This window comes from Microcebus murinus, chromosome 2 (genome assembly GCF_040939455.1).
Source record: "Microcebus murinus isolate Inina chromosome 2, M.murinus_Inina_mat1.0, whole genome shotgun sequence".
In the NCBI taxonomy this organism is placed as follows: domain Eukaryota; kingdom Metazoa; phylum Chordata; class Mammalia; order Primates; family Cheirogaleidae; genus Microcebus; species Microcebus murinus.
The window spans coordinates 103,310,392-103,335,490 of record NC_134105.1 but is presented as its reverse complement, the minus strand read 5'-3'; the positions used below and the strand labels follow the sequence as shown (position 1 = coordinate 103,335,490).

The 25,099-nt window shown below is 52.0% G+C and overlaps 1 protein-coding gene across 1 annotated transcript in view; it reads left to right on the top strand.

Moving 5' to 3' along the window:
- The window catches only part of KCNN3 (potassium calcium-activated channel subfamily N member 3), a 163,790-nt gene that overhangs the window by 23,863 nt on the left and 114,828 nt on the right, over positions 1-25,099 (top strand). The window contains exon 2 of the mRNA XM_012767927.3: positions 21,009-21,104. Within this exon, the coding sequence (XP_012623381.2) occupies positions 21,009-21,104 (96 nt within the window). The remainder of the gene's footprint in view (positions 1-21,008; positions 21,105-25,099) is intronic.

Below are 25,099 nucleotides of genomic sequence, written 5' to 3'. Positions count from 1 at the left end.
AGTTGACTTCTCTGGATTGGACAGCTTCTTGTTCTAGGGAAGCGGGAACATTCTGCAGGGTGGATGGATGCCAGGAGCCAGCCCTGGTTGGGGGGTAGGCAGGGGCAGGGACCATGTCTAGCTCCTGTAGAGGTTGAGCAGACTGTCAAGGTCTCAAGCAGTTCAGTGCACCATACTTATTAAGCACCTAGCTAACTCCATGGGCTGGGGCTGGTGCTGGGCCCTAGGACCACGGAAAACCTAGGACCATAGAAAACAGACAGAGCTTTCTTTTATTGAGCTCCTACCATAAGTGCCAGGCCCTGTGCTAAGCCACTCATTTAACATTTATGACAACTTCATGAAGTCACTAACCTTATTGCCCCGTTTTATAGATGAGTAAGTTGAGGCTTGGTCACACGGCCAGGAAATGGCAAAACAGGGCTCTAAGTGAGGTCTTCTGACACCAGAGCTCTTTCTCCAGACCATGATGCTTTGCTGCCTCTGTTGAGTCAGATCCGGACCCTTCCCTCGAGGGCCTGTGCTAACAGCAGCGTGAGCAGATGGCGGGAGCAGCGCAGTGTGATGTATGCGAGGGGAGAGGTTGGAACCAGGAACAGAAGTAGCATGGAGCATTTCATTATGTTGAGGAGGGCCAGGGAAGGCTCGCAGAGGAGAGGGCCCTGGATGAGCCCTGGAGGGGAAAGGAGATTCTGTCTGGCACCTGGGAAGCAGCCAGCTGGTGGAGGCTGCAGCCCAGGGAGGAAGGGAGGGGCTTTCAGATGAGCAGGGTAGTGCCAGATGACCACAGCCCCCTCCTGCCTCACTCTTGGGGTGCGACCAGGTGCGGTGGAGCCGATAGAGTTGCGACCAGGTGCGGGGCAGGTGTGAGGTGCTGCTTCCGGGGTTCCTCTCCTGGGCTGTATGCTTAGCAGGTGCGCTGGCTCCCTGGCCTGGCCGGACAGTGAGAGCTGGGGCTCTGTGTGCCTGAACTGTGTGTGGACCCCGGCTGCCTGGGGAGAGGCCATACCTGTTTCCCCATCTGCACCTGCTCACACCAAGATTGGGGCTGCCATAAGGACTGAGGGGGACAGGCTGGGTGGACCCTCTGAGATGATGTGGTCCTACCCCATTGTGGTACTAGGGAGGGGTCTGAAGCCCAGAGAGGGGAAGTGACTTGCCTCAAGTCACCCAGCCAGCAAAGAAGTGGATTTACCGCACGCCCACCCTCTGGGGCTTCGGGTTTGGGGCACTCTGGAGGGTACCCCCTCACCTCTCCCTCCCTGGGCTCTGCCCTCTCCGGGCTGTGTGTGTCCTCATCACCCTCTGTCATGCGCTCATGTCTGTGCTCTTGCGTGCGTTTCCCTCACACCTGGCCATCCTCCCGCTAGGCCGGGCTTTGTTCTGGAGCGAACTGAAATGGCATTGTCAGATGAGGAAGGAGCAGGGCCTGCTAATCCCATTACCGCCTGACAGGCCCTTCACACTCATTCAGCCCACTCTCCCCAGCCCGGCCCATGCCCTTCTGTCCCCTGTCCTTGCTCCTGGTTGCAAGTAAAGGCACCTGGAGATGCTCTGATTGAGGGTTGGGGGACTGGGGAGAGAAGTTCCTAGGAGATAGATCTGAAAGACTGTTTGTGGTAAGTCTGCAGTGAGGGGGGAACCATGTTGGAATCACAGAGGTGTGAACCAGAATCCTAACTCCACTGCTTATAAGCTGTGTGACTTTAGGCAAATGACTTAACCTCTCTGAATGTCAAATTCTCATTAATAAAATGAGTAACAATAGCACCTGTTCAGAGACTCCCAAACTTTGCAACATTTTGGAATCCCCGGGGGATCTTTAAAAAAATACTGATTCCTGCCTCCCAGTATCTCTTATCTTCTGATTTCATTGATCTCTGAGGTGAACCTGGGGATTTTTGAAAGCTCCCTGGGTGATACTAATGTGCAGCAAAGTTTGGGAACCACTGTCATAGGGTTTGTTGGGGATTAAAGAAGATAATGCAGGCACCTGGGAGAGTTCGATCAATGGAGGTGATTATTTTATTATTCATCTCCTGCCTCTCACGCCATTTAATGTGGGGTCTGGTGGGGGAGGGAGGGTTTTGTTTTTATTCCACAGTGGGTTTGTCCTGGGTGCTGATCCTGAGTGGCTCTCAGTGGCGGTCTTTATCCAGAAAAGCCCTTCCTTGGCCCCTCTCACCATCTCTGTGGTCCTAGGGCAGGCTTCCGTCTTCCTGACGGGCCCCAGGGTCCTGACGGGGTTGAGTCTCCTCCTGGTGGGCTTTGGGGATGAAAGTGTTGGTCCCCACAAGGGCTTCCAGGGATCAGAAGCCAGAGATGCCTAGTGAGGCTACACCAGTGTGGCTTCGGTGGCTGGGGGAGGGTGTTGCTGGGGACAGGGGCGGGGGAGGGGCTGCTTCCTGAAGGAAGCTCGTTGGCTGCCAACCTGAGGTGGTGGCTGTGAGGGAAGACACATTTCCTCAGATTCCTCAGCTGTCCCGACAGGAGGTTGTGCATCACGGGGCTGACAGGAAGGAAATGGCTCTGCTATTTGGAGAGAATTCTGATGGTTCTGACTGGGGCTGAGGGAAAAGGTGTTTGCTTCTTCTAGAAGCCGTTCTGTCCAGATATGAGGACTCTCTCAGGCAATTGCTCCCTGTTTATTTTCCTTTGAATGACAAAGATTGGGTTTAGCTAATGAGGGGCGCAGGGAGGAGAGTGGGAGGGTCTGGGAGATCTGGGCAGGTGAGAGCCTTGCTGGACGCGGCCCTTTGCTTGTAATCAGCGTCTTCCTTACCCGGCTCCCTGCTTCGGGGACTGTCAGGCGACAAAGCGTTTGTGATCTCACTCATCACTCTTCCCTCCATCCACCAACCATACCTTTGCAGATGCCTTTGATTTCTGTTTCTTTTTACCACCCCAAACCCACAGTGAATCTTTTAATAGCACAAGGCCTTTGGATTTCTAACCAATCAGTCACCAAATCCTATCCAAAGTGCACTCAGAATAGACACTTTTAATAAAATATATTACCTTTAAGCCAGCATAAACCTGTGAAATTTGTACATTTCTTTTAGAGCATCTCTACAAATTCTACAGTATTGAAATCACCACCCGGCGACCTTTCAGGAAATACTAGATAAATTGCAAGAGACAAATAGACAAACCAAACAGAGCAAGTACAATTTCCAGTGTTTTCCTGCCAGGTTCTCAGGCTGAGTCTTAGAAATCCCTGACTCCCTGGGCCCTACCTCCTGCTCTGTGACCTGGCCCCTGCCCCGCAGGCCTCTCTGCCCGTCCTCCTCCCGGCAAGGAACTAGTCTCTGGGTGCCCTCTGAGGACCATTTGCAGTTCTGAGAAGCAGCTCTGGTATGTGGCTCCCGGCACCTTGTCCTGTCTGTGTTTGTCTCTGTGCTCCATCACCCAAACACTTCCCTCCGTGGCCAGCGCCCCCTGAAAGGCTCCTGGGGCTGGCTGAGGCCTGCTGTGGCCAAGTCTGCCCCAGGCAGGGAGTGCTCTGCTTTGCCAAGTGACAGCTGGGGTCCGAGCCCAGGGACCTTCCCTGCAGAGCACACTCTGCACCCAGGCCAGCCCTTGGTCGCTGGGTGTGGGTCATCCACGTGGTGGATGGACTGTCCATGGTGTCTTTTCTAGCTCCAGGTCAAGTCCCTGCTGTTGTCTTGCTGCGTGGGCACCTTCCCTCCCTACCAGTTGGTGGTGCTCAGGAGATATAAACCTGGTAGCATATCCTGTTTGTATTTTGTTTAGGGAAAAAGAAGCAGGAAGGCACATGGGCTATAAAATCACATTACTTAGAGCCCTCACAGGGTCTTCTGCAGACTCAGTGTTCCTGTGGGTTATGGGATCTGCTCCCCTTCTGGAGCGGGTACCCAGAGCCTTGGAGCAGTGATGGGGGTGCACGACTGCGCCCTGCTTCCTTGAGGGCTGCTAATCTCGGTTTGCTCGATGGCAGTGGGCACGTGCTTACGGGCTCATTTCATGCATAAGTGAACTCAGCAACCAGCCTGGCTGGTCTGCCATCACTGTTCAGTGACCTGTGTCAGCATCAACTGGAGGTGTTACCTTGGTCGCCTGCCTCTCAGTTGCTGTTTTCCCATGGACTTACCACGTCACACGACTTGGCTGTGGCCGGAGGGTGGGAGGGACAGCAGGAAGCAGAGCAGAGGTTAGAGACTACCCTGAGTGGCGCTGGCCCTTCAGTAGGTTAAGAAGCTGCATGAGGAACGAGGCACTATCCAAGCTGTCTGGGGTTCATTCACTCCTTAATTTGGTAATTAATTCCACAAACATTAATGGAGTTTTTCTCACATGCCAGGCACTATGCTAGGTGCTGGGGGTGGAGGAGAAACAGAAAGATGACAAAGAACTAGGTTCCCACACTCCAAGAGCTCACAGGCTGGTAAACAGATACTTCCCTTAGATTGTCTCCCAAACAGGTCTGCACATAGCGGGGGTGGAAGTGCAGAGGAGGCGGCAGCTCTGGAGGGGGCGGCTGGTCTCCAAGGTTGACTAGGAGTGTGATATCCCAAGAGAGGAAGGTCGTTTCTAGCCCAGCAAACACGTGCAAAGGTCCAGAGAAGCAAAAGCTTAGTGCAGTTTGCTGGAGAGTGAATGGTAAGTCAATATGGCTAGAATTTACGGTGTGAGCGTGAGACAGGGGCTGGAGAGGTAGGCCGGGGTCAGCGCGTGCATGTGCCTTGCTTAGAGGACCTGCCTTCATCCCAGAGGCTGTGGGGAGCTGCAGAAGGAATTTGAGGAGTGGGATGGCACGGTTTGTGTCTTAAATTACTTGCTAAGGAGCACTAGAGTGGGGGATTCTAGGGAGCTAGATTCTAGTCTGGGTCTAGCAGCTGGGTGACCTTGGCCAAGTCCAGGCCTCAGTGTCCTGGCAGGTCAGATGAGGGGGCTCTAAGGCCTGTCCCAGCCCTGATATTTTCCATGCCCATGAGCACCTTCCTCTTCGACCCCCACACCCTTTGTTCTCTAGTGGTCCATCCACTTCTGGCCACCTGACCCCTGTCTCCTGGCTGTCCCACCACAGTCAGCAGCTGGTGGCAGCTGGAGGGAGAGAGGTGCATCCTTCAGGAAGAATGTGCACTCCTGACACGCGTAGCTCAGTGACTGCCCAGCCTTTCCTTTTCCAGCCCTGCATGAACACCTTCCTTCCCCTGACCCCAGCCCACCTGGCTCTCCCGGCACACAGCCCTAGGCCCAGCTATGTCTCTTTAACGAAGCTTCAAGTTCACTCTCCTGCACCTAACCCCCCCCCCACCTGGCCCCCAAATGACAAGCGGTGGCTGAGTTGGGGTTGCCGCCTGGTAACCCGTGATGTCTGTGTGGAGAGATGTCAATGCACTTGGCCAGTGTGGTCTTTTTCCTTTGCTCTGCCCCGGCTTGGCGGACCATCATCCGCAGCAGTTGCCTGGGAGCCCCAGCACTGTCTCTTCCTGCCCAGGGACCCCCAGAGCCTCTTCTGTAGGAAGGCTTGAAGACAGCTGTGAGTGGAAAGACAGGTTTTCCCCAACAAGCATCATTTGTTCTGTTGCCTTCCCGTTCTCTGTGCTCCTAGGCCCAGTGCTCCTCCAGGGTGAGGAACCAGGAGGAGGGGTTGGCTTGGGTTGCTGTTTTCCTAGGTCTTTGATCACAGCTGTTATAGTTAAAGGCTTAAACAATGGGTTCTAAACAAATAAATATCTGTTTAGTCAGTGGAATGAGGAAATTAAAGGTGACTCAGATTTTTCCCTACGAATTCTAAGTGCTATTTACAACCTGAATGATCAGATCAGTAGTGTAGTGAATTTTCTTGACTCTCCTCTCTTGGGAATAGGGCATGATATTGCGTCCATTTATGTATGCATCAAGTATTTATTGAGCACCTACTATGTGCCAAGTTCTGCATAAGGTGATGGGGGCAGAGAGAAAGATAATGAGGGCAGAGAGACAGAGCCAGACTCTGCCATGAAGCTGCCCAGAGTCTGGGGTGACCAGACCCGTGGGATCTTGGGCTCCATCAGTGCTACTCAGACCTCCACCCTTTAGCTGACAATCTTAAAGCCTGTTCCTGGGAAAACAGGAATAGTGCAGGAGGGAAGAAATGTGGGTGAGGAGAGTGAGATGAGGGTGGAGGAAAGAAGGAGCGATGGATGGAAGCAAACTTCTTTCGAGAGAGGTACTCCTGAAGCGCCCCAGTTCCCAGCTGAGACTCATGCCACAGTCAGCAACAACCCAGGGCAGGGAGAGCAAGAACCCAGGGCAGGGAGAGGCTGGCATTTCCTCTCAGCTCTGCCCTGGCAGGCTGGGTTGGAGACATTCATTCCCTGCTTGGTGCCTCAGTCTCCCCGTCCATAAAATGCAGATTTGGACTAGGCGATCTCAGAGATCTGTTTGGAACTAGCATTCTGCAACTGGTGTCAGGCACAGTAGATGGGGCAGGAACCCAGATATAGGCCAATCGCGTATCAGACATGGCGGTCCTCTGGCTTCTCCCATCTCAGCACTGAGAGGCACCCAGTTGGGGCCTGCGGCAGTCCTGTCGCCGCCTTGCGCCTTCCGGCTGCTCTTCTAGCTGAATGCTAGAAGAAGAAAGGTTCTGAGTCTTTATGTTACATATTTTCCTAGTGCGAAATATTCTTTTTTTGGAGTTTCTTGATTTTTGTTGTTGTTGTTGTTGTTGTTGTCGGTAAGGCCACGTGAAACACTCAAGGTAAAGGACTGCTCTGCTGGCAGACATGCATCGTCTGGTGCATTTGACTGACCCCTTGGCAGGCCTGCCTCCAGACACCCTCAGGCACTGTCCCCTGTGCCTGGCCAGGGGGCTGTGTTGTACCACTGAAGCCTGAGGGTCACACTCCAAATAGCTCTCGGGTCATACTCATCAATCTGTAAAGAAGACTTGGAAATGTTTTGGTAACACAATGTTAGAAGGATTTGGGGTCCTAGTTCGGGTGACCTTGGGTGATTGCTTAAATACTCCAGGCCTCAGTTTTTCCATCTGTGAGATGGGAGTGGCTCTCCCTACCCCCCAGGGATCAAACAGGAAACTGTAAGAAACTACCTTGTAAACAGGAAAGCCCTGAACCGACGTTCAGGACACAATGATTCAGTGGCAAATATATTCTGATATTCAGCCCTCTCCATGGTTACAGTCTCCTCTGTGCTGAGAAATTCAGGCCACCAAGGGTTAAAACAGGCTAAGCACATGACTGTGATTGTCCATAATTGATGGAATAAACCTTAAAGGAGTGACATATAATTAACTGCAATTAATCCAGGCACTGTGACACCGCCTTGCTAAAAATAACGTCTACTAATAATTTCTTTGATCTAGCAAAATGATGCCTGTCCATGAGCCTGGCAAAGGGTCTGCTAATGGCAACCCTGCACCCTACCCCTCCCACTACACAAGGTGGGGGTTGAAACTGGGGGCAGAGGGCAGGAAGGGAGCCCCAGTTCTCTCAGACCTTATGGCAGCCAGTTGCTACTTACATAGGGTGATCATAGGATTCATTGTCTAAACTGGGACACTTTCAAGAACATTATATTAATAATTCATATTAATAATTATGCCAGGCAACGGGCATAAACTGGACTTTTCTGGGTAAGCCTGGATGTATTGTCATCCTATACAAAGACAGTTTTAGGCTCATGGGAACTCTTAACTGGTAGAACATTTTCACATTCGTTATCTTGTCTTCTCACAACAACCCTGGAAAGAAGAGAGGATTTTTACTCTCATTTAATAGCTGGTAAAGATGGTGATGATACCAAAAAGGTCTAGCCTTTGTCCTGGCTTCCCCTGTGGCTGACCCCGAGCAGGTAGAGGACAGCTGGCTGGGACCAGGGAGCTCCATGGCTGTGGGAACAGACGGAGCTCGGAGGGAGAGGACCAGCACACCTGGCTTCAATGGAGTGGGAACAAGCGACCACACCCCAGAGGGCAAGGGCACAGGTCTTGGCGGGGACTTTGCCTGGGTCTTCTCCAATTCTGCGCTTGGAATCAGGAGACTTGTGTCTAAGCTCTAGCTCCTCCACTTACTAGCCATGCCACCCCGGCGGGTTGTATAATCGCTCTGAGCTTGGTTTTCTCATTGGTCAAGTGGGGACAGTTTCTATTTGGGAAGATTAAGTAAGATCCTACATAAAAATGGATGGATTGACACAGGGCCTGCCATGTAATAGGTACTCAGTAAGTCCTTGTAGCGTTTGAATCTGGAGAGAGTTTCCAGAAGCGGCACCCTTTAGGGAACCGTGGGGACCCTTGGGCCTTGAAAGAGCTCGAATCGAACCAGTTGGGGTGGAATGAGCCCCTGCTTTGAAATGGAGGTTCTTGGAGGAAGGAAGTAGATAAAATAAATATGTGGAGGGATCGAGGGATTCCCTGGTCACCTACCGTGTGTACCGTGCTAGGCGGGGGCAGCACCCACGGCCCCTCCACGCCTTGCCATTTTCTCGAAGCTTGGCACAGGGTGGTAGCCTACATCGGCCTGTGGCCTGTGGCCTTGCTCTGGGCTCTCAGATGAGCTTGCTCGGACATGGGCGGGTGATGTGGCTTGTGTGGTGGCCCATTGCTGGAACTGATGGCACCTCAAAGCAAAAGGTAGGCAGGTTGGCAACAGTTTGGTGCCAGAGAGCTAGTGAGAGAAAGAGAGTTCTAAAAGTACCATGTTCGGCCTATTAATAGCCTGCGTTTGGTCTCCACCACTTCTATCAACATCGTCCATCACATCCAAACAATTGAAAAGCCTGTGCCAAATGGTTGGGAAACTCATGGCCGTGCTGCGCCTCTGAAAAACAGTATTTCCACTACTTATGCAGCACTGAAATGCCAGTAATTCCATGCCAACTGGTTATTTTTCCAGACCATTTCCCTTTATTTATGTTGAAGCTTTTGTATTTTTAAGCCAAACGAAGATCGAGAACCTGGAGTAGGTAATTGTTATTTCTCCTGATTTGCCCTTGAATGAACCACATAAGAACTGTTTAGTCCCTGAACGTGAATTGAGTAGCTGAAGAGGGCCGGGGAGAGGACTAAGGCAGGGCCCTGGCCCTTTCGGGAAGTGTTCTGCTGGTGGATGCGTAGAATGGGCGTGTGGCAAAACCCAGACCAGCCCTTCGAAGGCTGAGGGCTGTGCCAGCCCTTTCTGTTCATGGCGTGTGGCCTGGGGTGGGACAGAGGGGCTCTCTGGGCCTCAATTTCCTTGTCTGTATAATGGGGGAGTCGGACTAGCTGGCCTAGAAGGGCCCTTCCAGCTAAGTCTGAATGTTGGCTGGAGGCCTCGTCGTCTCGTATTTGTTGGCAAGACTGCGGGCGTGGAAGTGGAAGGAAGGTGAGACTGCCCTGAGAACTCTGGCAACTCCAGGAAGCCTGGAAACATGGCCGGGAAACACGGATGGGGCTGTTCTTTATCTGGGAAACTCCAGAACAGCCTCCAGAGATGTCTGTGGAGCCTGCAGGCGGTTGTTTTTCTCACCATATGTGATTTCTGGGTGTCTTAAAATTTTTCATTTGGCCCAAACCTTGCCAGGCTTGGGGGATGATTTTGCCCAGTGTAGGGATAGAAATGGGTTTACCTCCCCGCACCAGGTGGGAGTGGCAGGCTTTCTCCACCATGAATTCCCTGATACGGTTGGAAGGGACAGGTGGGGCCATGGTGGGGCCATGGTGTTGCTATGGCCACTGCAGCAGCCTCTGGTGCACACAGAGGCAGAAGCTGGAGGAGCAAAGAGGGACGGCCAGGTGGAGGCATGAAGAGGCTGAGGACACGGGGAGGGGAGTGGTCTGCAGGCCTTGCCTTGTGTCTTTAAGACCAACACACGCTTCTCTGTGGCTATCAGGTGATGCAAATGAACATTCTTATTTCAAGTTATAGGCATATGAAGATGCATTTAGCCAGTTCCTTATAATTGGCTGACTGCAGCTCCTGCAGCGAACCTGGGAGTCTGTGGTGCATCTTGTTGGTGGATGGCTGGGCCAGGATGGGGAGAGGGAAGCCCAGGCCTGGGACAAGCCTGGCCAGGCTGGTTTAGCTCTAGTCGCAAACCCAGTCTAGCGGGGAACGCACAGCTTTCTGCAGAGCCAAGCGATTTCCTGCTGTTTTATTGGTTTGGGGGCCAGATAAGTTTTAATAAGAGAAAACAAAATTACTTCAAAGCAAGCCATCCAGAAAGCACATTTATTTGTTTCAAATATTCTAGGACATTTAAGAAAATGGGGGTTTCTGCAATCTGGGTGAAACATGGGGGCCATGGCCTTGGTGAGCGGAACAGTAAATATTTGCAGGGCTATACCTGGAGGGTGAATAAAGGTTAAGTGGTTCACTGTACTTCTGTACTCCCAGGCTGCCAGGATGGATTTTAGGGCTGGGACAAGAGACCTTCAGTAAGTGCCTCTCCCGAGATGGAGGTGTGGTGTCGGGGCCTTCAGAACCTGGTGCAGGGTGGCAGGTGTGCATTCATCAAAGCTGGGGAAGGCCGTGGGAGCCTTCTGACACCACAAGAGTAATGTAATTGCCAACTGGCCAAGAGCACTTCCATTCCACAAGCAGAGGAGGATGAAAGGTAATCAGGAGCCAATTTTTTATTGGAGAAGGAAGCAGAGTGACTAGGTGACAGGTTTGGAGGTGACTTCCAGGATAGGGATCCAGGCTTTTGGAGAGCAGATGAATTCAGGGACTGGTCGTTATATTTTCATAAATAGGAAAAGAAGGGTGGGCAGGGCTGCTTGTCCCTCTGGGCACAGGCCAGGGGCGCCAACACCTGGTTCTAAGGTTTGCTGCAACACAGGATGCTGTATGATGGGGACAAGCCAGCCTCACCGGCTCAGCGTCCTCCTGTAGAATGAGAGGCAGGGAACTAGCCGATCTCCAGGGCTTCTGTGCTTCTATGAGTGTGTGTTCTGGGGAGGGGCTTACTTGTCGAGGACATTGGCATAGGCACCATGAGGCCAAAGTCAGAGTGGGGCTTCACAGAGGCATTTGTTTGTTTAGCTTTATTGGGGACCAAGTGCTGAAGGCAGATCTTTGAAACAGAGACATTCAAAGTACAGTCTCTTAAGGGTTGCATTGAGAGTGAGTTCCTAGTCCCTGGAGATAATCAAGCAGAGACTGATGACAACATGCCAAAAATCTCAGAGCAGAGACTCATGGGCCATTGAACTAGATGGCTTTTTTTTTTTTTTTTTTTTTTTTTTTTTTTGAGACAGAGTCTCACTTTGTTGTCCAGGCTAGAGTGAGTGCCGTGGCGTCAGCCTAGCTCACAGCAACCTCAAACTCCTGGGCTTGAGTGATCCTTCTGCCTCAGCCCCCCGAGTAGCTGGGACTACAGGCATGCGCCACCATGCCCGGCTCATTTTTTATATATATATCAGTTGGCCAATTAATTTCTTTTCTATTTATAGTAGAGACGGGGTCTCGCTCTTGCTCAGGCTGGTTTTGAACTCCTGACCTCGAGCAATCCGCCCGCCTCGGCCTCCCAAGAGCTAGGATTACAGGCGTGAGCCACAGCGCCCGGCCTAGATGGCTTTTAAGTTTCCTTCCAACTCCAAGATCCTGGAACTCCATTGCTTGTGTGTATGGCTGTCTGACAGCGTCTTAAGGCTATGATGGCAACCCCAGCCTTCTGGGCTTCTTTCTTGTGCCTTAGAGCAGCAATTCTCATTCCTGGCCTGCACATTAGAATTGCTGAGATATTTTTTTAAAAAGTTAGTGCCCATGCCTCGCCTGCAGAGAGTCTGATCTAATTGTTCTGGGGTGGGGCCAAGGTCCCTCAGTTCTAGAAGGACCTGGGCTATTGGTGTCTGTTGGACTTCCACCTTCATACTCCCTATAGGTGTGGGGAGATACAACTCTCTTCTGGTTTCATTCTGCCTCTGTACAAGAGCTCAGAAGTTTGAGGCTGGGCTTACCGTACCACATTCATTCACCCAACAAACATTTGTTACATGCTTGCTTTGTGTCCTAGGGTGGGCCAGTTTTCGGTTACCTGAGCATCCACAAGTACCAGATTGCCCTTAAAAAGACCTCACTGTGTGTATTTAGACTTCCCACACTTAGCACAGTGCCTGGCACATGGCAAGCATGTGATGAAAAGTTCGATTGAGTTGCATGGAATCTTTGCCAGGACTGTAAGTGGGGCAGGAAAATAAATTATAGGCAAGCATGCAGTGGAGAATTCATGATATGCCAGTTCCCCTCTGCTTGGACCTTGTAAATAAAGGAAACCATCCCCTTAATTGGAATTATGTTTGTGGCCTGAAGGGGTGACCCGTCTGACTTGATATTTTGGGAGCCTGGTTTCCTAAACGACCTTTTTCTGCCTTCCTTGGGGCATTGCACAGCGGGAAAGCCAGGGCCTGGGGAGGATCATTTCCTCTTAATTGGTGTCCTGGTCCTCACGCTGGCTTCACTAAACATTACCAGGCCACCCTCTGCTCAGACCTGAATGCCCTTTGTTATTAACTGCATGATGTCCTTCAGACATCAGGTTCTATCTCCTTCTGGGAGTGACAAAGTGGAGGTCCAGAGAAATGCCCTGGGGCAGCCTGACTTGATGAGTGACCTCTTTCACTCTGCAAGTTTCCTGCCTGCTCTCCCTGCTCCAGGCCTGGGTTTGGCCAGACCTGCAGAGACAGCGCAGGCTCCCAGCCCTGACTGTAGGCTGATCACTGTCCCAATAAGCCACCAAGGTTTAATGGCTCACAACTGGGGCCTCCTCAGGGTGCAAGTGAGACAGGTGCGGGTTGGGCCTGGAAGAGTGATGTTCTGATGATTGTGCCCTGCCTGTCGTGAGATTCCCTGCAGACCTGCCCTGGTGAGGGAACGGATCTTTGAGCCAGCCAGCCTGGGTTGAATCCAGCCTCCACCGCTTCCTCCCCTGTGGACTGGGGACAAGTGACTGTGCCTCTGTGGACCCCAGCACCCTCATCTCTTGTGCGGGGCCACGCGGTTATCTGAGGGTCTAATGCCGGCAGCACAGTGCCCGGCCCATGGTGAGTGCACAGTGAATGTCAGAGGTCATTGTGATCATCCCTCTTTAATTTCCATGGATTTGGAAATTCAGGACGCAAGTGTCTACCTGCTTGACATGTCTCAAAATTTCACTCCATTCAAATATTCAGTACTCAGTTAATGTTTATTGACCTACTATGTGCTGGACAGTGTTCTAGGCATGGGATGCAGGGGTGAACAAATGAAACTTAAAAATCCTGCTCCCCTGGGGCTTATGTTCTGGCAGGGGTGAGTGACAGCGAACAACACCATGGGTAGAGAGGTCAGATGGTGAAAGGTGCTTGGTCACCCAGCTGGGTGGTGCTGACAGGGGACACATGGCCTGGTCAGGGCGTGGGTGTGGGGCCCCAGGCAAGCTAGTGGGGTTCTTGGTGCTGAGGTTACCTGTAGTATTGAGGTAAGTAACAGCTCGCAGCTTTGGTGGTGGCTTTACAGAAGCTGTTCAGGGGAGGGCAGGGGAGGACTGAGGACGAGGCCCCAAGAAGCCATCTGCTTTTGGGTCTAGGTCAGACGCCCCTCGAGACACTGGTCACCTGGCTCATGGTGACCCTGTTTCTGGGTCTGGGAGGAGAAAGTGGATGGTTTAGCCTCAGCTTGCCACCCTCTGGGAACACAGCTCAAGCATGCCCCAGCATGGGGCTGAGAGGTGAGCCCAGAACAGAAGCTCTTGTGAGAAGGTGATTGGGGTGCAGAAAGGGTGGCCATGCGGTTTAGCCCTGCCTCCACTCGTGTGACCTGTGGCAAAGGCACCCTCACCCACACAGTGGGTGCAGGCAGGTGGGCAAGGTGCTCGGAGCTTGGCCCCTCACATCCAGGCCTGGCGCTTGCTGTATGAGCCTTGGTCATTTGAGCCCAAAGGAGCCACTTGCAGGTCTGCTGTCTCAGCCTGGGCTTCCTGCCCATTTCTGACTGGCCCAGCTCTACATGTCCTCCAGGGCCCCCTCCCCTGCTCTGCTGTCATCTTGTCTCTTTTTGACCTTGCACCGTGGGCAGGACCGAGAGGTCGGGGTGGGTGCCCAGCAGGGGAAGCTGGGTCGTAAAGGCGAGGGGTGATCATGGTGCAGAGGGCAGCCCCTAGGATGAGCTCCTGGGAGTTCTTGGGGGGACTCAGGCGCAGCAGTTTGGTGTTGAAGGGTGTGGGGACTCCCTGGAGTTTTGTAGGTGCCCAGCACAGGGCCTGGGCATGGTAGGAGCTCTGTAAATACACATGTGAGTGGATGAGTGAGTGAGTGCTTGGCCCACCACAGACTGCCAAAAGTGCCTTTCTCTATCTCTTTCTCTTTTTTTAATTAAAATACATTTCAATTTACTTTTTTTTAAATGTAGGGCCAGACACTTGGTGGCTCAGACCCCAGCATGCTGCTGGGGCAGGTGTTAAGGAAGAAGTGTCTGTCTGAAATCCCTGGGAGGTATCTTTGTAAATTGTCACAACCATAAAATGCTGAAATTGGAGGTGCAATCAGCAGCCCCAGACTGAGCAGCTGAGTTTACCTGCATGGATGTCCATGTAGCAAGAGAAAGGGTATTTGGCTATAAGAGAATGTGAACTTTTCTTTGTGTGAAAATAATGAGGTTTTTTTTGTGTGCATTATCTCATCTTATCCCCTAACACTTGTGAGCACAGTGAGTATAGTCCTTGTTTGCAGAAAAGGAACCAGAGGCCCAGAGATGTCAAGAGACTCATCCAGTATCGCACAGCTAGTAAGTGGCAAAGAAATGACTTGAAATCTGGCCTTTCGGTTTCCAATCCCATGTTTTTTAGAAAGAGACAATAAACCCTTCCTAGTGAGCATGCACGGCTAAAAGTGGGAGCCCTGCCTTGTGCTGTTTGAGGAGAGGGTGGTGTGAGTGGATTTTGTGCCTGACCGTGTGTCTAACTTGTCCAAGGGGCACGGCCAGCAAATGGCAACGCCAGGATTTGCCGAAGGCAGGTTTTGCACCCGGACCACCATTTCAGTGTGTATAGAAATGCCTGGGAAAAGAAAGTTCCTAAAATTAAAAAGAAAAAAAAAGGGACGTGTATTTGGAGTGTCCCTGTGACTTATGTGTACGTCGTGGTGTGTGTGCCCAGTGCCGCGGCCATCAGGCTTTGCTGAACTCCAGGGAGCGTTCAGTGCAGGACTCTCACTTTACCAGGGGACTAAGGCTTACGAGAGTGTGGTGACTCGTCCACGCCAGGCGCTCACCGCAGGGAGGCCGAGGCCCTCTGCACGCTCTGGTCCAAGCCCAGGGCCTCTCCTCCAGAGCTCTCTTGGCTGTGAAGCATCGTGGCCTTGGCACTTCTTCCTCCTCAGTGCCCCAGAGTCCCCCCATCCCACCGTGACAGCATTGCCTGCTTTTCCTGCTCTCACGGTGGACAGCCCAAGGGTGCAGAGGGTCTGAGTGACTCCATTCTGGACCAGGAGTGACCAAAATAGAACCTGGTGGCTGACTTCCGGTAGGTGCCAGGCTGAGAGGCCCTTCTGAGGATGCTGGGAGGGCAAATGACCGTCATTTAACTGGGCAGCTCCAGCTGGGAGGAGGAGGCTGCGTTAAGATCTGGGCAGGGGGAGAGATAAGATGAAAAGGGCAAGGTGAGAGCAGAGGAAGGAATAAGGCCACTGGGGCCTGGCGCTGATGTGGAAGGAAAGGAGCCCCGGTCTCCCTGGAGAACAGCAACCAGGAATGTGGTCTTCCCCGCCAGTGGAGGAGAGGCTGGTTTAATTTGCATAGCATTAATTAGCAAGAGTGTCTAATTAGGACAACCATTACAGAGCCACAGTCATAAACTGATGCTGAATATTAATCAATTTTGGAGCTTTGCCATGAAATTGAAGGAAAAGTTGACCTTATTAAACAAAAAAGATTTCTAAATCAATTATTTCCCCAGTTGAATGCACAAAATGTAGTGATGTCAGAGAGACACATCAGACCTTAATTCAATAAATACAGACTCTAGCTGTTATCCCCTTTTTCCCTCTAGGGGTTCCAACCAGTGACGGAAATCATGAATGGACCACATATGCATACAAACACACACACACTCTCTCTAGGGGTATCAGCTTGGTTGGGGAAGGAGCTTGCACACCTTTTCTCAGTTAAGCTAGTATTTCACTTCGGCTCAGTGTCCCTCCAGGACTCTGCCTGTAAGCATAGCTTTCTGTATTTTGCAATGTTCCAAACAATAAAACACATTTAGAACTTTAAAGTCTCTGGGAAGATCTACCGTCATCATTACAATTCTGGCCTGTCTCTGGAAGCTACAAGGCAGGCCAGGAGAGCAATTTATATGGCTGGCTCAGAAGCCAGGGAACACACTTCATTACCCTCTGCACAGCCTCGGGAGAGGACGGGCTGGAGCAGCTCTGAGAAGCCTCCCTGCAGAACTCGGAGGGCCAGCAAGCCATGACTGCAGGAGCAGGCGGGGTGTTGGGGCCTGGGCTGGGCACGGGACCCGGAAGCCATCAGGTCCGGGTGCAAAACCTGCCTTCGGCAAATCCTGGCATTGCCATTTGCTGGCCGTGCCCTTTGGACAAGTTACCTAACTTCTCAAAGCCTTAGTTTCCTCCTCTGTAAAAGTGGGTTCATGATGGCCCCCTTGCACGGTAGGCCCATGTCGTAGTGCCTAATTACAGATTCTTGTCCCCACTGAGAAATCACAGATCTGTGAAGGGTGGCTTCTGGCCCAGAGCGGAACAGGGACCGCATGGATGGAGGCGGCTCTCAGGAATTCAGTTCGACCTTCTCCCCTGCTAGGAATCTCCTCTGCAGCACCCCTGATAGGAGCAGCCAGACTCTGCTAGGATGACAGGGACTCATTATCCCACATGGGAGCCTGGGTCATTTTGAAGACAGGGGAAAGCATAACATATGGACAAATCCGGCAAGAAGCAACTATGTGAGCTTGGAAAAGTCAATTCACCTGTCTGATCCTCAGTTTTTTCATCAGTAAAATGGAGACATTATGGCCTTCGTGCAGGGTGGGGATTGGAGGTAAAGTGTGCAGAAGACCTGGTCTGTAAGCTGGTACCTAATCGGGACACAGTAAATGTTAGGTAAAGAGAAAAGTATGGTTATTAAGTAGTTTCAAGAAGCTCTTATTAAGCACTTGTACTCAGCTTCTAACGGGGTGTGGCGGTAACACAGTGTGAGTGAGTATCTCGCCATGGATTCCGTACACCGAGAGTCAGGTGAAGCGATAGAGTTGTCTGAGGTGGGTCACCCAGCCCCAGGGTGACACAGGGCCCCAGTCTCCCCTTGGCAGGAGCATGTGATCTTGTGCTGTGATCTGGGTACCATGGCATTTTATAGTATTTTGTAGGAAATGGGCAGTGAGTAAAGGAAATGGTCTCTGGACAGCTGGGGTCTCACGTGCTCATCCCCATCGAGGAGATGGGCTGGAGGTGCGTGTGTTTCCCACGGCCACCAAGGCAAGGCGCTCGCCACGTCACAAATAAAGGTGACTCACCCCATCCACATGGGTGCCCCTTTCTAGACATCCAGGGCTCAGATTGAAAACAAAAAAAACCAAAACACTTTTTTCAATAAAAACTAGTATATTCTCACTGTAGACATTTTGAGGAGAAAAGCAAAATGACAATAAGAAAAACACCCCAGTCCTTCAGGATATTTGATATATTTTCACAGTCTTTTTCTACATTAAAAAGAGTAAAAAAAAATTAAATAATTGGAAATATACTACATATATAGTTTTGGGGTCTGAACTTTTCACTTAATATCATATCATCAGCCTTTTTTTGTGTCTTCAAATATTCTCTACAGGAGTGTTTTTTAGTGGCTGTGTGGTGTTCTATCACTGGCTGGTCTCAAATTTACTTAGCCACTTGAATGTTTTTGGGCATTTAGGAATAAATGGCTTAAAATGACTCCTGTCAAATGAGATGGAATTCCTAAGCATTCCTGTGTGTTAAGGATTATTACGCTGGTGTTGAAGAGCTCTGAGTCCCAGGGGAGAAGGGTTGACCAGTTGACCATAGGACTCCCTCCAGCTCCACGAGTCCCGTTTTGGCCCTGGGACAGGAGTGAGTGGGGGCACCGTGGGTGTGGCAGGCGTCCCCCCCCATGTGGTGTGTGGCAGTCTCATGTTGCTGCCGTCGCCCCAAGAACCACATCCATGTCAAGCTTCACGGGCATGCAGGAGGCAAAGAAAAGATGACAATTCAACATTTAACATTTCTAGTCCAGCCAGACTTCTTCAACATGTTTCCCAGCTGTTAGAAATGGTTGGTGGTTTACTTTTTTATTGATGTGCGATGATGGCGAATGCAAGGACATCTGTGAAGTATCCAGAGTCCCCCATTGCTCCAGGACACAGCTGGGTCCCCCGTGGGGCTGGAGCTGGCTAAGGAGGTTGCACTGGCCAAACCGAGAAGCAGGTGGGACTTGCCTGTTAATGTAAAGGCTTTGAGTGTTAGGACAAAAGGAAGAGGCTCAAAGGAGAAGAGATGGCATCTGGCCCCTACCCCTTCCCCTCTCCCTGTGAAAATGATGGAAACAGGCTTGGATTCTGATTTCAATTTCTGCCAAAAGAAATAAATCAGAGGTTGAAATGTGCAGCTGATCTCAAATCCTTCTTAGAGGAGGGGTGATGCTCCCCAGATGCTTTCAGACCCCGTTGACAAGGAAGGTATGGTCATTTCTGCCTGAAAACCTTCGTGAGCTATCCCCAGTTCATTCCTACAGGGGGGTTTGTCTTATCCTAAAACAGTCTGAGCACCGCTGAATTCACTGCTTACTCTTTACAGCCCATCTAGGTTTTGCGATTGGGGCATTCCAGGCATCAAGCAGTGCTTATAAAGATTGAAATCTTCCTGAGGGCCAGAACTCTGTCTCTGTGCTCACATTGGACAAGTGCAGCACCAGCTCCCCCTAGACACCCCCATACACGTGTGCTGAGTAAGCGAACACGGAAGAGGCTAAAGGAAGACTGGCTTATGTTTAGACCGTCTTGTGGGTAGGGCAGAGTGGAGACCTTTCCCCATAGCCGGGCCACCCCACACTGTGTAGAAAGTCGAGGTTTGTGTAATAAGCCAGACTGAAAGCTTCTGGCAGGCAGGGGGCCTCGCTGTATCTCCTACAGCATCTAGCACATTGTTGGATACCCACTAGGCGCTCAATGAATGAGAAGTGGTCGAAATTGTTGTGAAAGAGTGAATAAATGAATGAACTTCATTAGTTCTCCTTTATATCCCCAGCGCCTGGCACAAAGTAGGTCTCAATAACTGTATCACAGAAACGAATGGTGAGATTGACAGACGCCAGGGAGAGCTCTCATTCTGTCTCCCCCCACTGAGGGTGGCTGAGGCTTGGACTTGCGCATCTGGAAGTCCCGGGTTCAAGTTCCAAGCCCTCCTCTGACTCTCATGGTCGCCACACTGGACACCACCTCCTCACTCTACAGATCTCTGCCCCCTCTCACATCTACCTCTGAAAGCTTTTTCTGGCCCGTCTAGACTGACATCTTCCTCCCTCGAGGTCCCCTAACTCTCCTGTAGGTTTCACTTGGCAATTAATCATATCCTACCTTCCATTGTTGCTTTACGATATCAGTTAAGTCTATTTAAATGGACATTTCCCATGTTTCTACCCTGTTTCCCATTGGAGAGTGGGCCTGAGGGCTTGTGGGCAGTGCTGTGGGCTGGGAGTCAGAGCCCTTGGCTTTGAACTCTGGCACAAGCCATTCACCCCACTGGGCCTCCGCCTGTAATGTCCGTAAGGTTGGGATAAAGGCCAAGGGCTGTTATGAGGGTGGACGAGAACAAATATGTTAAGCCACCGTGTATTAATAAACTGTAAGGCGCTTACAGAACTCAGGCATCGTTCTCACTGCCAGCTCCTTGAGGACAGGGCTGTTTCTCATGTGGTGTGCACCTCTCGGGACCGAGCCCGGGGCCGCCACGTGGTAAGTGCTTGGAAATGCTTCCCAGATCTCATCTGCTGCCTGTACTCGGGGCCGTGTTACTGTCCTCCTTTGGGACTGGAGCCGTCCTACCTCTGGGCTTCCAGATGCGTAGGAGAGCAAGTCCCAACCCAGAAGCCCTGATCTGCAGGGAAGGCAGTGTAAATGATAATAGTAGCTTACGCTCACCTGGCCAGGCGCTATTCTAGGCACTTTACATATAGTGACTTCTTTATTTTCACAACAGCCCCATGAGGTAGGTACTGATATTACCCCTGGCTGACACATGAGCCACCCAAGTGCAGAGAGGTGGAGCGAGCAGCCCAAGGTCACGTAGCTCTAAGCAGCTATGTCAGGGTTTGGCCTATGTCAGAGGTCATGCTCCTAACCATATGCTACAGGTCTGTCTCTGAGTGCCCCAGGGCTGGAAGGCTGCAGTGAAAGTCATGGGGCCCACCCAACCCCCTAGCCTAGTAGGAGGGACCCCGAGGTCCCCTTCTCCTGCCTGGGACACCTCTCTTCTCCTGTGCCCTTCCCCTTCTCTCCCCAGTAGCTGCTCTGTGGCCTTTGCCTCCCTCGCCTCCCCTCTGCCTAAGCCAGGCAGTGAGAGCGGCTGCCAGGACGTTCTAATTCATTCCTGAATTCCTAATTCATTCTACCTCGAAAATCCTCTGGTTCAGATTTGTTAAGAGAAAACAGAGGCCAAACTGGCATAATATTGATGCCCAGACCATATGATAGCGGCACAAAAAAGAATTATGTTCATATGACTTATGAGCGTGGAAGCAAAAATTTTGAATAACACATCAGCACACTGAATCTGGCCATGTATAACAAACACAATACATCATGCCCAAGTAGGGTTCGTCCCGGGAATGCGAATGTGATTTAGCACTAGAAAACAGGCCCAGGGACGGCTGCTGGGACAGCCCGGTCCGAGGCTTTCCTGTGGCTCTGGCTGACTTTGTGCTATAGCCTGCTCCCAGGAGGGGCTGGTGACAGTCCCTCCCTTGTCTCCAGTCCTCCCCTGGACGCAGCCTCAGCGTAAAGTGAGATGCTTCTTTCCTGGCCCTAATTCTCTCTTTCCGTTTTTCCTGCAGGATTCCATGTTTTCGTTGGCCCTGAAATGCCTTATCAGTCTGTCTACCCTCATCCTTTTGGGTCTGATCATCGCCTACCACACACGTGAAGTCCAGGTAGGTGTCCCCACCCTCACCCCCATGCAGTGGCCGAGCCCATCCCCACCCCCAAAACCCACCCCCAAGCAGCTGCCCGGGTGATTTTATAAGATGGTGTCCAAGATTGTGGCTCTTCTCTTCCGGTTTGGACCCTGATGGGAGAGAGGATTGTGAAGCTGCTCTGTGGCTTTAGAACAACGGTGACATTATCTTTATTTGGGGATCCCAGAGGCAAATATGTGGCTTCGTTACCAGCGTGGCTGTCTTGTTCAGGATCCTCAGTTAGCATCATGGCAATGTGTGAGCCTTGATGAGATGCTTTGCGGCTTCTGTCTCTTGGCGGGTCCTCTCCGGAATGGAGCTGCTGAATCAGTCCCCTCCGGGAGGCAGACCTGCCTCGTGCTTCCCCTACACGCACATAGATGCACACACACGCGCGCACACACGCACACGCACGCGCACACATACTCTGCATCAAATGCCACCAGGGAGTCTGCATTTCTGAATGGTATAGGCTGTACCCCTGCTGGATGCCAGGCTGGGAGGTGTCATTTTCTAGATAGAAGTCTGATGTGGCCGAGGTGGCCTCTGTTCCTTGCTGCCGAGGAGTGACTTGGCACCCAGAGAAACATTGGCCAGGCCTCTGGGGTGCGCTTCCAGTTTGGCTGACGCTGGGAGGACGGTTCACCCTGGGCCAGGAGGGTCAGGCAGGAGTGAACAGATCTGAGGCATCTTCTCGTGACAGTGAGCCTCCCGTCTCCCAGCCTTCAGGCTGACCTGCTCCAACGTGGACCTGGGTAATCCTGAAATATCCAGATGTTTTTTCTCATGTGCATGTGAATCTGGAAACCATCCCGGTCCTTTGGCCGGAGGAGCACAGATAGATTCACATCTGGGCAGCAGGCAAGAGATTGACGAAGACCAGAGCTCAGAGTCAGAGAATCTGGGGTCGAGTCTTGGCCATGACCTTTCCTCTTGTGTGTCTTTGGCCAGCCCTGTGACCTTTCTGGGCCTCAGTCTCCTCAACTGGAACATGGGGGCTTTGTTCCAACTTTGCTGGCTGGTGTGGGGATGGGATGGGGGCTGTATGGGAGAGTGCTCTGTGGAACACTCTCCAACAACGCTGTTCGAATCCAGTCCTTTTCGTTACTCAGTGTTTTCAGGGTGGGGCAGTGGCACAGATGTGGGTGTGGCACCGCCTCCTTCTAGAGAGTGGTTCTGCTTTCCAGCTGAGGGTCAGGGGCCTCTGTGGCTGGCCGGGGTGCAGAAGCCGTGGCTCCGGGCCCCCTTGGCAAGGCTCCAGTCTGTTGGTGACCAGAGGACGCTAGCTAGATGCCGGGACTCCCCAGCCTCTGGAGGGCTGCAGGTGCTTGCTCTGCGGCTGTGCGCTGAGGGCCTAGTGTCCCAGACGCCGCCAGGCAGCTAGCTCCCTTCGTGGTGTCTGAGCTGGATGGAGGTGGTGGACTGTAACCCAGGCCACTGTCCAGTCACTCCCAGAAAGGAGCCAGGGGTATAGGCAGGGAGGAACCAAGATGGGACAGGAGTTGACAGCTTGGGCTCCAGGCCAGGTTCCAATCTACCCAAACCAGCCATGGGACCCCTGGGAGTCCCCATGTCCTCACCTGTAGGGAGCCTGTATTACTGTGTGTCACCCTGACCTGTACAGGAAGGTGTGCACAAGCCAAAGGGAAAAGGCAGAGCCATAAACGCAGTTTTGACTAGGCTGGAGGGAGGGGAAGAAGAGGGGCTGTTCTCAGCCCGACTGCTCCCAATCGCTGCTCCAGGCGTTGGTGTGAGTGGGGCCAGGTGTCCCTCCCTCTGATTCTCCTGAGGTCCTCGTTCCCAGTCCCGAGCCTGCAGCCCTAGCTCTCTAGCCTGATCTGGCCCAATGTGACCTCAGTTCTGCCCTGGTGGCAGGGTCACATTGCTGCAGCCCCGTGCTGGGCATCCTTTGTCCCAGGCTCAGCTCATGGCCAGTGTCTGTTTCGGCCCTAGTCATGGGTTGTGGATGATGCTATTTGGGCCACTTATCTTTGCCCAACACTCACAGATTGGAGAAATAAACTGAAATTAGTGGCATTGAATCCTGACTCAGACACTTCAGCCTGAATGACCTGGGGCCTGTAACAATTTCTCTGGGCCTCAGTTTCCCTATCTGAAGTATGGAAGTCATATGGCCCACTTTGCTGAACTCTTACGGAGGTGGGGAACAGTGTGCAGAATGGGCTTTTAGGAAACAGAAACTCTGGTCCCTTTCCTGTGACCTCTGCCCCACTGTTTCTAGCTGGGCTTTGTCATTTACCAGCTGGGTCTGCCAGATGGTCACTGTCACACCTGCCCAGTGCCAGCAGGTGGCTGGGACTCCTCCCTATTGGTCCCATCACCTAGCCTGTTCCTAGACACGTGGGTAAGTCCTCAGCACCTGGTTCCCTTTGTGCTTCCTACCTTTCCATACAGTTCTTCCTGCGCATGGCTGGGCGTTCTCTCGCCAGAGGGAAATGGGAATGGAGTGGGCCCAGATAGTCAGCGGGAGGCAGGACCTGCTTCTCCAGGGAGCCCTTGAGTGTACCTCACCCGGCCACATTGTAGTTTTCCATTCAGTGTCTTTCTCCTCCGCCTCCAGGATAATTATCTTTGCATTTCCAGGGACCCACAGTGTCTGACAAAGAGCAGGCGTTTGCAGGTTTTTGAATGAGAGGTGCTGGGTTCAGGATAACTGGTTTCTAAAGCTGTTATACCGTTACTTAGCTTTGTGGTCCTGGGCCTCAGTTTCCTCATCTGTCAATTCTCTGGTTTAGGTCTGGCAGCTCAGCCAGCCAGGGACCTGCTTCCTGAGAGCGGGGGACGGCGTTATCCCGAGTGTGCCTGTGGGGTCAGCCAGAGGGGAGCGCTTGGCGGACACCTCCTGTGGGGAAGGCCAGCTGCTGCTCATCTGGGAGGAGGGGCAGGGACAGGGTGTGGCTGCTGCGTGTCCTCTGGGGGTGACATCAGGGCCTTTTGCGTGAATGTGCTCCACTTCCCTCATCCACAGCAGTCGCTGGGTCGTGGCTAGCAAGGGACCAGATGACCCTGTCCCCACCTCCCCCAACCCTGTCCTGGAAACTCACACCCAGGCCCTGGCCCAGCACACACGTGAGGCTGGTGGATAGCTTCTAGAACAGTATTCCTATATGTTAGTCTAGATGGCTTGTGTTTTCGAGTAAGAAGAATTCCAAAACATCGTCAGATAACTCTCAACCAAGCTCTGGTTTAAAGTCTTGGAGCCCCAGGGTTGGAAGTTTCTTGGAGGTGACTTGGTCTGTTCCCCTAATGTCTTTGACCATTTTCTCCTGCTATAACAAAATACCTGAGACTAGGTAACTTAAAAAGAACAGAAATTTATCTCTCACAGTTCTGGAGGCTGGGAAGTCCAAGATCAAGGTGCTGGCAGGTTCCAAGATAGCTCCGCACTGCTGCATCCTCCGGAGGGGAGGAGTACTGTGTCCTCACATGGCAGAGGACAGAAGGACGAGAGACTGGGCGCCACGTGGAGCCTCTTTTATGAGGGCTTTAATCCCGTTCACAAGGGAGGAGCCCTCATGGCCTAATCACCTCTTCAAGGCCCTACCTCTTAATACTGTCACATTGGCAATACCTGAATTTTGGAGGGGACACATTCAAACCATAGCACCCACCAAATGCAGGGACGCCCTCCCCCCACTGGCCTCTGCGTGTGCTGCCGTGACGGGCAGGCTCCCCTACTGACCAGCGCATGATTCTTTCTTTTTTTTTTTTTTTTTTTTGTGAAAGTCTTTGTACTATTTTTTTTCTGGCATATTATAGGGGGTACAGATTTTAAGGTTTCAATAAATGCCCTTCCCCCCCTCCCCCCACAAGTCTGAGTCTCCAGCATGACCATCCCCCAGATGGTGCACATCTCATTCATTATATATGTATATACCCGCCCCCCTCCCCCCTGCCCAATACCCTATTACTGTAGTACCTATGTGTCCACTTAGGTGCTGCTCAGTTAA